This window comes from Ranitomeya imitator, chromosome 1, assembly GCF_032444005.1.
Source record: "Ranitomeya imitator isolate aRanImi1 chromosome 1, aRanImi1.pri, whole genome shotgun sequence".
Taxonomy (NCBI): Eukaryota; Metazoa; Chordata; class Amphibia; order Anura; family Dendrobatidae; genus Ranitomeya; species Ranitomeya imitator.
The window spans coordinates 1,225,870,074-1,225,888,078 of record NC_091282.1 but is presented as its reverse complement, the minus strand read 5'-3'; the positions used below and the strand labels follow the sequence as shown (position 1 = coordinate 1,225,888,078).

The following is an 18,005-nucleotide window of genomic DNA, read 5'->3' as shown; positions in this document are numbered from 1 at the left end:
AATGTGCGCCTGTGTGTGTAGGAATAGAAGTGTAAGTGTGCGCCTGTGTGTGTAGGAATAGAAGTGTAAATGTGCACCTGGGTGTGTAGGAATAGAAGTGTAAATGTGCACATGGGTGTGGGAATATAAGTGTAAATGTAAATGTGTACCTGTGTGTGTAGGAATATAAGTGTGAATGTTTGCCTGTGTGTAGGAATAGAAGTGTAAATGTGCACCTGTGTGTAGGAATAGAAGTGTAAATGTGCGCCTGTGTGTGTAGGAATAGAAGTGTAAATGTGCGCCTGTGTGTGTAGGAATAGAAGTGTAAATGTGCGCCTGTGTGTGTAGGAATATAAGTGTAAATGTGCACCTGTGTGTGTAGGAATATAAGTGTAAATGTTTGCCTGTGTGTAGGAATAGAAGTGTAAATGTGCACCTGTGTGTAGGAATAGAAGTGTAAATGTGCGCCTGTGTGTGTAGGAATAGAAGTGTAAATGTGCGCCTGTGTGTGTAGGAATACAAGTGTAAATGTGCGCCTGTGTGTGTAGGAATATAAGTGTAAATGTGCACCTGTGTGTGTAGGAATAGAAGTGTAAATGTGCACCTGGGTGTGGGAATATAAGTGTAAATGTGCGCCTGTGTGTGTAGGAATATAAGTGTAAATGTGCGCCTGCGTGTGGGAATATAAGTGTAAATGTGCGCCTGTGTGTAGGAATATAACTGTAAATGTGCGTCTGTGTGTGTAGGAATATAAGTGTAAATGTGCACCTGTGTGTGTAGGAATATAAGTGTAAATGTGCACGTGTGTGTGTAGGAATAGAAGTGTCAATGTGTGCCTGTGTGTGTAGAAACAGAAGTGTAAATGTGCACCTGTGTGTGTAGAAACAGAAGTGTAAATGTGCACCTGTGTGTGTAGAAACAGAAGTGTAAATGTGCACCTGTGTGTGTAGGAATAGAAGTGTAAATGTGCACGTATGTTTAAATGTTAAAATAATGTTAAAATAATGTGATAAATGTGTGCCTGTGTGTGTAGGAATATAAGTGTAAATGTTTGCCTGTGTGTAGGAATAGAAGTGTAAATGTGCACCTGTGTGTAGGAATAGAAGTGTAAATGTGCGCCTGTGTGTGTAGGAATAGAAGTGTAAATGTGCGCCTGTGTGTGTAGGAATACAAGTGTAAATGTGCGCCTGTGTGTGTAGGAATATAAGTGTAAATGTGCACCTGTGTGTGTAGGAATAGAAGTGTAAATGTGCACCTGGGTGTGGGAATATAAGTGTAAATGTGCGCCTGTGTGTGTAGGAATATAAGTGTAAATGTGCGCCTGCGTGTGGGAATATAAGTGTAAATGTGCGCCTGTGTGTAGGAATGTAAGTGTAAATGTGCGTCTGTGTGTAGGAATATAAGTGTAAATGTGCACCTGTGTGTGTAGGAATATAAGTGTAAATGTGCACGTGTGTGTGTAGGAATAGAAGTGTCAATGTGTGCCTGTGTGTGTAGAAACAGAAGTGTAAATGTGCACCTGTGTGTGTAGAAACAGAAGTGTAAATGTGCACCTGTGTGTGTAGAAACAGAAGTGTAAATGTGCACCTGTGTGTGTAGGAATAGAAGTGTAAATGTGCACGTATGTTTAAATGTTAAAATAATGTTAAAATAATGTGATAAATGTGTGCCTGTGTGTGTAGGAATAGAAGTGTAAATGTGCACCTGTGTGTGTGTAGGAATAGAAGTGTAAATGTGCACCTGTGTGTGTAGGAATAGAAGTGTAAATGTGCGCCTGTGTGTGTAGGAATAGAAGTGTAAATGTGCACCTGTGTGTGTAGGAATAAAAGTGTAAATGTGCGCCTGTGTTTGTAGGAATGGAAGTGTAAATGTGTGCCTGTGTTTGTAGGAATGGAAGTGTAAATGTGCGCCTGTGTTTGTAGGAATAGAAGTGTAAATGTGCACCTGTGTGTGTAGGAATAGAAGTGTAAATGTGCACCTGTGTGTGTAGGAATAGAAGTGTAAATGTGCGCCTGTGTGTGTGGGAATAGAAGTGTAAATGTGCACCTGTGTGTGTAGGAATAGAAGTGTAAATGTGCACCTGTGTGTGTAGGAATAGAAGTGTAAATGTGCACCTGTGTGTGTACGAATAGAAGTGTAAATGTGCGCCTGTGTGGGTAGGAATAGAAGTGTAAATGTGCGCCTGTGTTTGTAGGAATGGAAGTGTAAATGTGTGCCTGTGTTTGTAGGAATAGAAGTGTAAATGTGTGCCTGTGTGTGTGGGAATAGAAGTGTAAATGTGTGCCTGTGTGTGTGGGAATAGAAGTGTAAATGTGCACCTGTGTGTGTAGGAATAGAAGTGTAAATGTGCGCCTGTGTGTGTAGGAATAGAAGTGTAAATGTGCGCCTGTGTTTGTAGGAATGGAAGTGTAAATGTGCACCTGTGTGTGTAGGAATAGAAGTGTAAATGTGCACCTGTGTGTGTACGAATAGAAGTGTAAATGTGCGCCTGTGTGTGTAGGAATAGAAGTGTAAATGTGCGCCTGTGTTTGTAGGAATGGAAGTGTAAATGTGTGCCTGTGTTTGTAGGAATGGAAGTGTAAATGTGCGCCTGTGTTTGTAGGAATAGAAGTGTAAATGTGCACCTGTGTGCGTGGGAATAGAAGTGTAAATGTGCACCTGTGTGTGTAGGAATAGAAGTGTAAATGTGTGCCTGTGTTTGTAGGAATAGAAGTGTAAATGTGCACCTGTGTGTGTAGGAATAGAAGTGTAAATGTGCACCTGTGTGTGTGGGAATAGAAGTGTAAATGTGTGCCTGTGTGTAGGAATAGAAGTGTAAATGTGCGCCTGTGTGTGTAGGAATAGAAGTGTAAATGTGCGTCTGTGTTTGTAGGAATAGAAGTGTAAATGTGCACCTGTGTGTGTAGGAATAGAAGTGTAAATGTGCGCCTGTGTTTGTAGGAATAGAAGTGTAAATGTGCGCCTGTGTGTGTAGGAATAGAAGTGTAAATGTGCGCCTGTGTTTGTAGGAATAGAAGTGTAAATGTGTGCGCGCGTTCCATTCTTCAAAGTGAGGTCTGTCTACAGTTCATTGTGTACATAGGCTGTAAATCCCTAGAACAAGGCCTTATTCAGACAATGCGGTCACCGGTTACTTATGTTCTGTACAGATTTTGACTCTGACTATTGCTGCTCTCTCTAAATGATATTCCTTCTGTTACTGTATTTATGTAAAGAGCTTAATTCTATTACCATCTGTTAGCGTATTTTAATACAGAGTTTGGTTCCAGCACTGTATGTAAGTATTCTGCGTATTTTTTGTTAGTGCATTCTAGTACTGATCCTGGTTTTGTTGACAGATTTTATTATTGAGCTCTGTTGTATTAGCACGCTAGTGAGGATATTGCTTTTGTTGACAAATCTTAGTACTGACCCTAGCTGTCTTAGTGCATTATATATTGATCTCGGCTTCGTTGACCAATTTTAGCGCTGAGCTTGGTTGGGTTAGCACATTCTAGTACTGATCTTTGTTTTGTTGACCATTCTTAGTAATGAGCTTCGCTATATTAGCATATTCAAGTACTGATCCTGGTGATAATAAATCTTAGTACTGAGTTTAGTTGTGCTAACAAAAACAATATCAGTACTAGAATACGCTAACACAACTAAGCTCAATACTAAGCTTTAACACCAAGATCAGTACTAGACTACGCTAATATACAGAAGCTCAGTACTAAGATTGGTCACCAAAACCAAGATCAGTACCAGACTACGCTATTATACAGAAGCTCAGTACTAAGAATGGTCACCAAAACCAAGATCAGTACCAGACTACGCTATTATACAGAAGCTCAGTACTAAGATTGGTCACCAAAACCAAGATCAGTACCAGACTACGCTATTATACAGAAGCTCAGTACTAAGATTGGTCACCAAAACCAAGATCAGTACCAGACTACGCTATTATACAGAAGCTCAGTACTAAGATTGGTCACCAAAACCAAGATCAGTACGAGACTACACTATTATACAGAAGCTCAGTACTAAGATTGATCTCCAAAACCAAGATCAGTACCAGACTACGCTAATATACAGAAGCTCAGTACTAAGATTGGTCTCCAAAACCAAGATCAGTACTAGATTACGCTAATATACAGAAGCTCAGTACTAAGATTGGTCACCAAAACCAAGATCAGTACCAGACTACGCTATTATACAGAAGCTCAGTACTAAGATTGGTCACCAAAACCAAGATCAGCACCAGACTACGCTATTATACAGAAGCTCTGTACTAAGATTGATCTCCAAAACCAAGGTCAGTACTAGACTACGCTAATATACAGAAGCTCAGTACTAAGATTGGTCTCCAAAACCAAGGTCAGTACTAGACTACGCTAATATACAGAAGCTCAGCACTAAGATTGGCCACCAAAACCAAGATCAGTTATAGACTACGATAATATACAGAAGCTCAGTACTAAGATTGGTCACCAAAACCAAGATCAGTTCTAGACTACGCTAATATACAGAAGCTCAGTACTAAGATTGATCTCCAAAACCAAGATCAGTACTAGACTACGCTAATATACAGAATCTCAGTACTAAGATTGGTCTCCAAAACCAAGATCAGTACTAGACTACACTAATATACAGAAGCTCAGTACTAAGATTGGTCAACAAAACCAAGATCAGTACTAGACTACGCTAATATACAGAAGCTCAGTACTAAGATTGGTCACCAAAACCATGATCAGTACTAGACTACGCTAATATACAGAAGCTCAGTACTAAGATTGATCACCAAAACCAAGATCAGTACTAGACTACGATAATGTACAGAAGCTCAGTACTAAGATTGATCTCCAAAACTAAAATCAGTACAAGAATGTGCTAATCCGGCCCAGTGTTAAAACTGGTAAACGAAACCAAGATCAATACTAGAATGCACTAAGACAACTAAGTTCAGTACCAAGATTAGTCAACAAAAACAAGATCGGTACTAGAAAGCGCTAACTAATCTCGGTACTGAGCTTAAAGTACTATAGTAATAAATCTTAGTAATAAGCTTAGTAAGAAAAAAATTATGCAAACAAAAGATATTTAGGAAACAAAAACAAAAGCAGATTGGCCCTTCTTTTCCCTTCCTTCACCCTTATTCCCTCCAAGGGAAAATGAGTAACATTTAAAGGGCTATCCGGACAGCTACACATTGGACATTGCAATTAAAAAATCAAACCCTATACATACGTGCTTGGCAGCTATTCTTGACGATCCGACGATCTGACCGCTGCCGTCCAGCACATCGATGCCATCTTCCAGCTCGCTGTGTCTCATTAAGACCACATTGCAAACATTGGCACTGGCTGCGGAGAGGAAACAAATACATGATGGGTCCTCAAAGAGCTAGGGGAAGAAGAGACAGAGAGGAGGACTAGAAAGAGAGGGATAGAGAAAGAAAGGATAGAGATAGAACAGAGAGAGAGAGCTAGAAAGACGGATAGAGAAAGAAAGAACAGAGATAGAAAAGAGAGAGCTAGATAAAGAGGGAAAGAGAAAGAAAGGATAGAGATAGAAAAGAGAGAACTAGACAGAGAGGGAGAGAGAAAGGAAGGACAGAGATAGAAAAGAGAGAGCTAGATAAAGAGGGAAAGAGAAAGAAAGGATAGAGATAGAAAAGAGAGAACTAGACAGAGAGGGAAAGAGAAAGAAAGGATAGAGATAGAAAAGAGAGAACTAGACAGAGAGGGATAGAGAAAGGAAGGACAGAGATAGAAAAGAGAGAACTAGACAGAGAGGGATAGAGAAAGGAAGGACAGAGATAGAAAAGATAGAACTAGAAAGAGAGGGATAGAGAAAGAAAGGATAGAGATAGAACAGAGAGAGACAGCTAGAAAGACGGATAGAGAAAGAAAGGACAGAGATAGAAAAGAGAGAGAACTAGACAGAGAGCGATAGAGAAAGGAAGGACAGAGACAGAAAAGAGAGCTAGATAAAGAGGGAAAGAGAAAGAAAGGATAGAGATAGAAAAGAGGGCTAGAAAGAGAGGGATAGAGAAAGAAAGGATAGAGATAGAAAAGAGAGAGAGCTAAAAAGACGGATAGAGAAAAAAGGACAGATAGAAAAGTGAGAGAACTAGACAGAGAGGGATAGAGAAGGGAAGGACAAAGATAGAAAAGAGAGCTAGATAAAGAGGGAAAGAGAAAGAAAGGATAGAGATAGAAAAGAGAGGGCTAGAAAGAGAGGGATAGAGAAAGAAAGGACAGAGATAGAAAAGAGCTAGAAAGAGAGGGATAGAGAAAAAAGGATAGAGATAGAAGAGAGAGGGCTAGAAAGAGAGGGAAAGAGAAAAATGATACGAGATAAAAAAAAGAGAAAAAGGGCTAGAAAGATGGCTGGAGAAAGAAAGGATAGAGATAAAAAAAGAGAGGGCTAAAAAGAGAGGGATAGAGAAATAAAGGATACAGACAGAAAAGAGAGAGGGCATGAAAGAGGGATAGACAAAGAAAAGATACAGATAGAAAAGAGAGAGGGCTAGAAAGAGAGGGATAGAGAAAGAAAGGATACAGATAGAAAAGAAATGAAGAGAGGGAAAGAGGGAGAAGAATTGAGATAGAAAAGAGAGATGAAGAGAAAGGTAGGGTTAGAAAAAAAGGATATAGATAGAAAAAATAAAGGGCTGGAGAAAAAGAGGACAATAGAAATAGAAAAAGAGATAAAGAGAAGGATACAGATAAAATAAAACAGATAAAGAGAAAGAAAAGCTAGAGTAAGAAGGATAGAGACAGAACAAAAGTGTGAAAGAAATTGGGCTAGAGAGAAGGATAGACATAGAAAAAAGAAAGAGGTAAAGAGAGAAGGGCTAAAGAGAAAAAAGAAAGGGCGATAAAGAAAAATAAAGAGGGGAAGAGAGAAATATAGTGGTAAAGAGAGAGGGTGTAGAGAGATAGGGATAAATAGAGAGGGTAATAGATAAATTGATAGAGAAGGATAGAGAGGTAGAAAAAGAGATAAACAGAAAAAGGGATAAAGAGAGGCATAGAGAAAATGGGCTATAGAGAAAGAGAGGGCCAGACATAGGCAGAGAGAAAGGAGGAGAGATAAAAAGAGACAGAGAAACAAGTAGATGGTAGAAAGATAATAAATAGATAATAGATAACAAATAATAGATAGATGACAAATAATAGATAGATGATAGATAATAATCTTTATAATCTTATAATCTTCTTTATTTTTTTTATATAGCGCTAACATATTCCGCAGTGCTTTACAGTTTGCACACATTGTCATCACTGTCCCCGATGGAGCTCACAATCTACAGTCCATATCAGTATGTCTTTGGAATGTGGGAGGAAACCCACGCAAACACGGGGAGAACATACAAACTCTTTGCAGATGTTGTCCTTGGTGGGATTTGAACCCAGGACTCCCGCACTGCAAGGCCACAGTGCTAACCACTGAGCCACCGTGCTGCCCTAGATAATAGATAGATAAATAATAGATAAATAGATAGATAATAAATAATAGATAAAAGATAAATAACAGGAAAATAATAGATAGATAATAGAAAGATAACAGATAATAGATAGAATATATATATATATATATATATATATATATATATATATATATATAGATAATTTTTGCCAGAGCTGTATAATCTAAGAGACAACTGCAAAATGTTCAGTTTGTCTGACTTTTCTCTTTATAGGTATATTTTTTAGCAAATTGTTCTTTTATTCTATGACCTACTGACAACATGCCTCTGAAGTTCCAAGCAATAAATTTTGTATTTATTTTCTGAAAATGAGAAATGACCAAAATAACAAAAAAATGCACTGATTGCAGACCTCAAATAATGCTAAGAAACAAGTTCATAATCATTTAGAAATAACAATACTAATGTTTTAACTCAGGAAGAGATCAGAAATCAATATTTAGTGGAACAACCATGATTATTCATCCCAGCTTTCATGCGCCTTGGCATGCTTTCCACCAGTCTTTCACACTGCTTTTGGGTGACCTTATGCCACTCCTGGTAAAGAAATGTAAGCTGTTCTTCTTTGTTTGATGGCTTGTGACTATCCATCATGCTCTTGATTATATTCCAGAGGTTTTCAGAGGGGTTCAGGTCTGGAGATTGGGCGGCCATGACAGGGATTTGATGTGGTGGTCCTTCATCCACACATTGATTGACCTATCTGTGTGGCATGGCGCAATGTCCTGCTGGAAAAAACCAGTCCTCAGAGTTGGAGAACATTGCCTGAGCAGAAGGAATCAGCTGCTTTTCCAGGATATCCTTGTATGCGGCTTGATTCATATGTCCTTCGCAAAGATTAACCTGCCAAATTCCAGCCTTGCTGAAGCATCTCCAGATCATCACCGATCTTCCATCAAATTTCAGTGGGTGCCAGACACTGTGGCTTGTTCGCCTCTCCAGGTCTCCGTCTAACCATTAGACGACCAGGTGTTGGGCAAAGCTGAAAATTAGACTCATCAAAGAAGATTACCTTACTCCAGTCCTCTATGGTCAAATCCTTATGGTCTTTGGCAAACTTCAGCCTGGCTCTCCTTTGCTTCTCATTGGTGAAAGGTTTTTTTCTAGCTTTACATGACTTCAGCCCTGCCTCTAGGAGCCTGTTAGGCTACGTTCAGACTAGCGTTGTGCTAGTGTGCGTCGGGTTAGCGTCGGGCAACGCAGCGGCGACGCACGCGTCATGCGCCCCTATGTTTAACATGGGGGACGCATGCGTTTTTGTTTGTTGCGTTGTGCGACGCATGCGTCTTTTTTGCCGCAAGCGTCGGACCAAGAAAACGCAACAAGTTGCATTTTTCTTGCGTCCGATTTTCGGCAAAAAACGACGCACGCGTCGCAAAACGCAGCGTTTTTGCGTGCGTTTTGCCGCGTTTTTGCGTGCGTTGTGCGTTGCGTCGCCGACGCAGCGGCGCACAACGCTAGTCTGAACGTAGCCTTACGAACTGTTCTTGCCGTGCACTTCACCCCAGCTGCCATTTGCCATTTCTTTAGTAGGTCACTTGATGTCATTCTGTGATTACTGAGTGACATTTGAATACGATGACGGTCATCCCGGTCAGTGGAGAGTAGTTTTCGCCCTCTTCCGGCCTGTAGCTTTGTTGTCCCCAATGTCCGCTGCTTGACCTTGTTGTAATGGACTGAATTTTAAGGATGGGGACAACATGATGCTCATGGTGTTCCTCTGCTAGTGAAGCCAGAATTGAGCCCTTCTTTTCCTCACTCAACACTTTTCTTTTCAACTCATTTGGCATGGTTGAAAGTTATTTTTTAATTCAAATGAATTTGGGCTATTCCTAGCACTTGTTTTGCCATCCAGCTTTTCCTATCGCAAGAGGATTGTGAACACCACAGCTGGGTATTTTATACTTTACTTCATTAAATAATATTTGGTTCAGGTGATCACCTAATGAGAAGCACATTAAGTAGACTGAGGTGCCCTCTGGATGGATTTCAGCTGACAATGGAATGGAATGGCTGTCAGACATGGAGAGAAGTGGATTTTCATAAAACTGTGCAGTGGTCTCTTAATTTTTACCACAGTTGTAGATAGATAACAGATAAATGATAGATCAATAATAGACAGATAATTGATTATAGATAATTGATAAATAGATTTATACAAGATAGATACAAGATCGACCAAACAAGGCAAACCTTTACTGTTCCACCACCCCACCACTCCATATACCAGACCTCTGCCCTTCCCCAATAACTTCCCTCTCCAACATCACTGAAGGAGAACTTACTCGCCTCCCTTCCAAATCACACCTCACCACCTGTGCACTCGACCCCATCCCTTCCCACTTGCTCCCCAACCTCACTAACACGCTCATTCCAGCCCTAACTCATTTCTTCAACCTATCGCTATGTTCTGGTACTTCCTTTCTGCCTTCAAACATGCCACCATCACATCCATCCTCAAAAAAGCTAACCTTGACCCAACCACTATGCCCAGCTATCGCCCCATATCACTGCTTCCGCTTGCTTCCAAACTCCTTGAGCAGCTTGTCCATGGTCAACTTTCCTCCCACCTCTCATCTAACTCTCTCCTTGACAACCTCCAATCTGGCTTCCGTCCCCACCACTCCACCGAAACTGCCCTGACAAAAATTACTAATGACTTACTCACAGCCAAAGCTAACAGACAGTTCTTCATCCTCCTCCTCGACCTGTCCTCTGCCTTCTACACAGTCGACCACTGCCTACTGCTTCAGATTCTTTCTTCCTTCGGCATCAAAGACCTTGCCCTGTCCTGGATTGCCTCACACCTTTCCGACCGCACATTTAACGTTTTCCATTCCCACACTACCTCCTCACCCTGCCCCCTCTCTGTTGGAGTCCCTCAAAACTCTCTCCTAGGGCCTCTACTTTTTTTCCATCTATACCCTTGGCCAAGGACAACTCAAAGTCCCATGGCTTCCAGTACCACCTATATGCGGACAACACTCAGATCTACCTCTCTGGTCCAGATGTCACCTCTCTGCTGTCCAGAATCCCGGAGTGTCTGTCAGACATATCCTCCTTCTTCACCTCTCGCTTCCTAAAACGCAATGTAGACAAAACCGAACTCATCATCTTTGCCCCATCTCATGTATCCCCCCTACCTGATCTATCTATTATGGTAAACGGCCTCACGCTCTCTCCCACACCTGAAATCCGCTACCTCGGGGTAACTCTCGATTCTGCCCTGTCCTTCAAAACGCACGTCCAAACTCTTGCCACCTCCTGTCGCCTCCAACTCAAAAATATTGCCAGAATGCGTCCCTTCCTCAGCCCATAATCTACCAAAACTCTTGTGCATGCCCTCATCATCTCCCGCCTCGATTACTGCAACACCCTCCTCTGTGGCCTCCCCGCTAACTCTCTTGCACCACTTCAGTCTGTCCTTAACTCTGCTGCCCGGCTAATCCACCTCTCTCCTCGCTACTCCCCTGCTTCTCCCCTCTGTAAATCCCTCCACTGGCTCCCAATTCCCCAACGAATCCAGTTCAAACTACTAATACTGACCTACAAAGCCATCCACAACCTGTCCCCTCCCTATATCTCTGAACTAATCTCCCAATATCTTCCCTCACGTAATCTCCGATCCTTCCAAGACCTCCTACTCTCTTATACACTTATTCGTTCTTCACACAACTGCCTCCAAGACTTCTCCCCAACATCCCCATCCCCTGGAATTCCACACCTCAACACGTCTGACTATCCACCACCCTCGGATCCTTCAGATGGAACCTGAAAACCCATCTCTTCAGGAAAGCCTACAGCCTGCAATAACCATTCTGCCACCTCACCAACCACCCGAGCTGCCGCCTCACCACCACCCGAGCTGCCGCTTCACCACCACCAGAGCTGCCGCCTCACCACCACCCGAGCTGCCGCCTCACCACCACCCGAGCTGCCGCCTCACCACCACCCGAGCTGCCGCCATGTCATCAACCACCCGAGCTGCTGCCTCACCACCACCCGAGCTGCCGCTACGTCACCGACCACCCGAGCTGCTGCCTCACCACCACCCGAGCTGCCGCCATGTCATCAACCACCCGAGCTGCTGCCTCACCACCACCCGAGCTGCCGCTACGTCACCGACCACCCGAGCTGCCGCCTCACCACCACCAGTGCTGCAGCACACCGACCTCCTGTCTCTTCCCCATTATCCCGAAGAATGTACAGTAAGTCTGCAAAGACAGGGTCCTCTCCCCTCTGTACCAGTCTGTCATTGTGAATTTGTTTACTGTTAACGTTATCTATAACCCTGTATGTAACCCCTTTTCACATGTACAGCACCATGGAATTAATGGTGCTATATAAATAAATAATAATAAAATAGATAATAAATATATAATAGATAAACAGACGATAGATATATAATAGATAGCTAATAGATAGATAAATATATAAATAGATAATAGATTATAGATAACTAATAAATAGATACAAGATAGATAATATATATATATACACAATAGATAAATAGACAACAGATATACAGTTAGGTCCATATATATTTGGACAGAGACAACATTTTTCTAATTTTGGTTATAGACATTACCACAATGAGTTTTAAACAAAACAATTCAGATGCAGTTGAAGTTCAGACTTTCAGCTTTCATTTGAGGGTATCCACATTAAAATTGGATGAAGGGTTTAGGAGTTTCAGCTCCTTAACATGTGCCACCCTGTTTTTAAAGGGACCAAAAGTAATTGGACAATTGACTCCGAGGCTATTTCATGGACAGGTTTGGGCAATCCCTTCATTATGTCATTCTCAATTAAGCAGATAAAAGGCCTGGAGTTGATTTGAGGTGTGGTGCTGCATTTGGAAGGTTTTGCTGTGAAGTAAACATGTGGTCAAATGAGCTCTCCATGCAGATGAAACAAGCCATCCTTAAGCTGCGAAAACAGAAAAAACCCATCTGAGAAATTGCCACAATATTAGTAGTGGCAAAATCTACAGTTTGGTACATCCCGAGAAAGAAAGAAAGCACTGGTGATCTCATCAATGCAAAAAGACCTGGGCGCCCACGAAAGACAACAGTGGTGGATGATCGCAGAATAATCTCCATGGTGAAGAGAAACCCCTTCACAACAGCCAACCAAGTGACCAACACTCTCCAGGAGGTCGGCGTATCACTATCCAAATCTACCATAAAGAGAAGACTGCATGAAAGTAAATACAGAGGGTTCACTGCACGGTGCAGCCACTCATAAGCATCAAGAATAAAAAGGCTAAAAAACATCTAAAAAAGCCGCACAGTTCTGGAAGAACATTCTGTGGAGAGATGAACCCAAGATCAACCTCTGCCAGAATGATGGAAAGAGAAAAGTATGGTGAAGGCGCGGTCCAGCTCATGATCCAAAGCATACCACATCATCTGTAAAACACGGCGGAGGCAGTGTGATGGCGCGGGCATGCATGGCTGCCAGTGGCACTGGGTCACTAGTGTTTATTGATGATGTGACACAGGACAGAAGCAGCGGAATGAATTCTGAGGTCTCCAGAGCCGCCATACTGTGTGCTCAGATCCAGCCAAATGCAGCAAAACTGATTGGTCGTCGTTTCATACTATAGATGGACAATGACCCAAAACAAAGCCAAAGCAACCCAGGAGTTTATTAAAGCAAAGAAGTGGAATATTCTTGAATGGTCAAGTCAGTCACCTGATCTCAACCCAATTGAGCAGCATTTCACTTGTTAAAGACTAAACTTCAGACAGAAAGGCCACAAACAAACAGCAACTGAAAACCACCGCAGTGAAGGCCGAGCATCAAAAAGGGGGAAACACAGCGTCTGGTGATGTCCATGAGTTCAAGACTTCAGGCAGTCATTGCCAACAAAGGGTTTTCAACCAAGTACTAAAAATGAACATTTTATTTAAAATTATTGAATCAGTCCAATTACTTTTGGTCCCTTTAAAAACAAGGTGGCACATGTTAAGGAGCTGAAACTCCAAAACCCTTCATCCAATTTTAATGTGGATACCCTCAAATGAAAGCGGAAAGTCTGAACTTCAACTGCATCTGAAATGTTTTGTTTAAAATTCATTGTGGTAATATCTATAACCAAAATTAGAAAAATGTTGTCTCTGTCCAAATATATATGGACCTAACTGTATAATAGATATATAATAGATAGATAATAGATAGACAACAGATATATAATAGATAGATAATGGAAAAGATAATATAGATAATAGATAGATAACAGATAACTGTTCTCTCACACATCAGAATTCAGACAACCTAGAAAACCATTTCCATTCATTAGAACATCTTTGCTATTCGCCGTCTCACATCTGTGATCGTCCTTGTTGTTTTCTCTTTGCACAAAGTCTGAACTTCAGCAGAAGTTTTCCAGAAATCCATTTATAAATGACGGCGATATTAGTATTCTAATAAACCCCGAGGGATGGAGGGAAGGAAGGCTGAAAGAAAAAAAAAAACTATCTATAAAAAGAGAGAAGCATATGGCCTCTTCTGTGAGCGGAGGATCTGTCCGCTCTCCAGACATGTCTGCTGCAGGAAGAACTTCTACTTCACCAAAAGTTACGATTCCACTGGTTTTTTTTCTTTTTTTTTTTTTTTTTGCCTTATTCCACCCTCTACCCCTCTCTGCACAATGACCACTGCACAGATCACAGAGCATGCTCATAAAAGGCAGTAAGTGCTACCACAGCTCACCCCTGCTCCTCTCTGCACAATGACCACTGCACAGATCACAGAGCATGCCCACAAAAGGCAGTAGTGGTACCACAGCTCACCCCTGCTCCTCTCTGCACAATGACCACTGCACAGATCACAGAACATGCCCACAAAAGGCAGTAAGTGCTACCACAGCTCACCCCCTGCTTCTCTCTGCACAATGACCACTGCACAGATCACAGAGCATGCCTACAAAAGGCAGTAGGTGCTACCACAGCTCACCCCCTGCCCCTCTCTGCACAACGACCACTGCACAGATCACAGAGCATGCCCACAAAAGGCAGTAAGTGCTACCACAGCTCACCCCCTGCTTCTCCCTGCACAATGACCACTGCACAGATCATGCCTACAAAAGGCAGTACGTGCTACGAAAGCTCACCCACTGCTCCTCTCTGCACAATGACCACTGCACAGATCACACAGCATGCTCTCAAAAGGGAGTAAGTGCTACCACAGCTCACCGCCTGCCCCTCTCTGCACAATGACCACTGCACAGATAACACAGCATGCCCACAAAAGGCAGTATGTGCTACCACAGCTCACCCCCTGCCCCTCTCTGCACAATGACCACTGCACAGATCACAGAGCATGCCCACATTAATACCCCACAGAAGTCAGTAAATGATCCCCCGACCAACTGACTTTTTAATGCTCAAAACACCTCTGTAAATGCGGTTTACAGCCCCATGGGCAGGATGTCTGCCCCCTATTCATCTACAGAAAACACAATGAAAAGTTTTTAAATCAGAAAACAACAGATTGAGAAAAAAAATTAACAATTTGTCAACATCCGGTGTTATTACGGCGAGTGTTAAAAAAAAAAAATAATAAAAAAAGTGATATAAAGTTCAGTAAAACAAACATCCGTCCCCGATTTCTTTTTAAAATATTTTATTGCTTAAAAAAAAGCAAAACGATAAATAGATCATAGGGGGCGCCACTGCCAGTGTGCCAGCCTCACCCTATCATGGAGACTGAGCCCGGACCCCCAACATCAGGGTCTGCCCCCACAAAATGCTCTGAAATTCCCACAGACGCCTCCAAAATCTTGTTGAAATCTTTCCCAGAAGCGCGGAGCCGTCACAGACTCCATATTAATGTCTATGGATAAGAAATGACAGAGGAGGTCCTGGAGGGGGCACATACTTTTCTCAGTGCAGCGCGTATTCCCATAGACTCGGGACTGCAGCCGTCTCTGGTAGAACAATCTGCTCCGCTGACCCCGACAATCACAATGGCAGCAGATGGTTTTCAGCGCAATCACCATAAATGAGATGTAAAGTACAGAAAAGGAAGATCTGAAGGAAAAAGAGAGGAGCCACGACGAGGAGGAGACGGGAGCAGATGAGGACCACGTCTACTGCGCTCACACAGGACGACCCCGCTACATGGTGGCCGATCCCCAAGAGTCTGCGCCACCAGAAATAACGAGAGACCACGAGATCTATTATCTACACCCATGAACACTCATACTTTTATTAATCTAATGAGCCGCCAAATGAATGTAAAATCTAGTCCAGACATTGACAAGGTTGGAAAAAAAGATTTTTTTTTTTAAATAATTTTCTCCTTCAATCTTTGCTCCCTTTGCAGCAATTCCAGCATTGCAGACCTTCGGCATTCTAGCAGTTAATTTGCGGAGGTCATCTGGAGACATTTCCCCCCATGCTTCCAGAAGCCCCTCCACAAGTTGGTTTGGCTTGATGGCCACTTTTTGTGCACCATACGGTCACGCTGCTCCCACAACAGCTCAATGAAGCTGAGATCTGGTGACTGTGCTGGCCGCTCCATTACAGATAGATACCAGCTGCTGCTTCTTCTCTAAATAGTTCTTGTATAATTAGGAGGTGAGCTTTGGGTCATTGTCCTGTTGTAGGATGACAGGGTATGGCACGGCATTGTAAAAAAGAGTGAGATCCTTCCTTATTCAAAATCCCTTTTACCTTCTATAAATCTCCCACTTTACCAGCACCAAAGCAACCCCAGACCATCACATTACCTCCACCATGCTTGACAGATGGCTTGCACTCTTTCAGCATCTTTTCAGTTGCTCTTCTGTGTGATCCAAACATCTCAAACTTGGATCCGTCTGTCCATAACACCTTTTTCCAATCTTCCTCTGTCCAATGTCTGTGTTCTTTTGCTCATATTCATCCTTTTCTTTTATTAGCCAGTCTCAGATATGGCTTTTTCTCTGCCACTCTGCCCTGAAGGCCAGCATCCCGGAGTCACCTCTTCACTGTAGATGTTGACACTGGCGTTTCGCGTGTACTATTTAATGAAGCTGCCAGTTGAGGACCTGTGAGGCGTCGATTTCTCAAACTACAAACTCTAATTTACTTGTCTTGTTGCTCAGTTGTGCAGCACGGCCTCCCACATCTCTTTTTACTCTGGTTAGAGCCGGTTTGTGCTCTCCTCTGAAGAGAGTAGTACACACTGTTGTAGGAAATCTTCAGTTTCTTGGCAATGTCTAACATGGAATAGCCTTCATTTCTAAGAACAAGAATATTACTGTCGAGTTTCACATGAAAGGTCTTTTTTTCTGGCCATTTTGAGAGTTTAATGGAAGCAACAAATGTGATGCTCCAGATTCTCAACTAGCTCAAAAGAAGGTCAGGTTTATAGGTTCTCTAATCAGCCAAACTGTTTTCAGCTGTGCTAACATACTTGCACAAGGGTTTTCAAGGGTATTCTAACCATCCATTAGCCTTCTTACACAGTTAGCAAACACAAAGTACCATAAGAACACTGGAGTGATGGTTGCTGGAAAAGGGCCTCTATACACCTATGAAGATATTGCATTACAAACCAGACGTTTGCAGCTAGAATAGTCATTTACCACATTAACAATGTATAGAGTGTATTTCTGAATCAATTAATGTTAGCTTTATTGGAAAAAACTGTGCTTTTCTTTCCAAAATAAGGAAATTTCTAAGTGACCCTAAACTTTTGAACGGTAGTGTATCTATTATCCATCTATCATCTATTTATTATCTATCTATCTATCATCAATTATCTATCCATTATCCTTCTTTCTTTCAGTGTGTGGCCTATTCTCTGCTTTAGTCTTTTGCAGACCCTTGGGTTGTAGTTAGGGGCCGCGTCGTCCGGTAGATTGCATCCCCTTTTTAGTCCCCATCTATCACATTTATCTACAGCAGAGTCTCCTGACTATTATATAACATACTTCTGCCACCCGCACATTCCATGGTTACCACGATGGATTGGTGGGTAAGGATTATCACACGTTTGCCTGTGGGTGAGAATGCAAATTGAGCGCCGTGCAAGCGCGATGCAGATGGCAGCACCCCGGGGATCATTACTTCTCACGTGCCTTACATACGGCTGAGGAATGAAGAGCCGGGAGGACGTTGGTGGATGAGGGGTTGTTTCACTGATAATATTTGATGTATCCCGATGGGAGCATGTCCGGTGTCACACAGATTTCCCTCAATAAACTGATGTGTACGGAGCTCACTGCCTTTCCATTCTAGGATACCTTCACCCCGCCCATGAGCTGCCTCCTTGGCCAATAATATAAAGCTCCTCCCCTGAGGATCTTGTGTATCTGGGAGCACTCAGTGCCACAGTAAGGAGCCTTCCATGGTTATAGGGAAGACAAACATCAAATGTGATCTTACATGAAGGACCAGGAGTTATATGGCAACACGATGATTGTACTGAGGACCCCTGGAGCGTTTACAGCTCGGCCTGTAGGTTCTCTTTACGACATGTTAGAGGACAGACTCGGAGGACCCCGCTGTACTCTGCTCCCGGCTTTATTGTGGTCAGCAGACCGCAGCTTTATTAATTA

The 18,005-nt window shown here is 42.4% G+C and overlaps 1 protein-coding gene across 1 annotated transcript in view; it reads right to left on the bottom strand.

Annotated features, from left to right (window-relative positions):
* Positions 1 to 18,005, bottom strand: part of SFXN5 (sideroflexin 5) — a 345,747-nt gene that overhangs the window by 148,279 nt on the left and 179,463 nt on the right. The window contains exon 11 of the mRNA XM_069745104.1: positions 5,206 to 5,321. Coding sequence (XP_069601205.1) covers positions 5,206 to 5,321 — 116 coding nt within the window. The remainder of the gene's footprint in view (positions 1 to 5,205; positions 5,322 to 18,005) is intronic.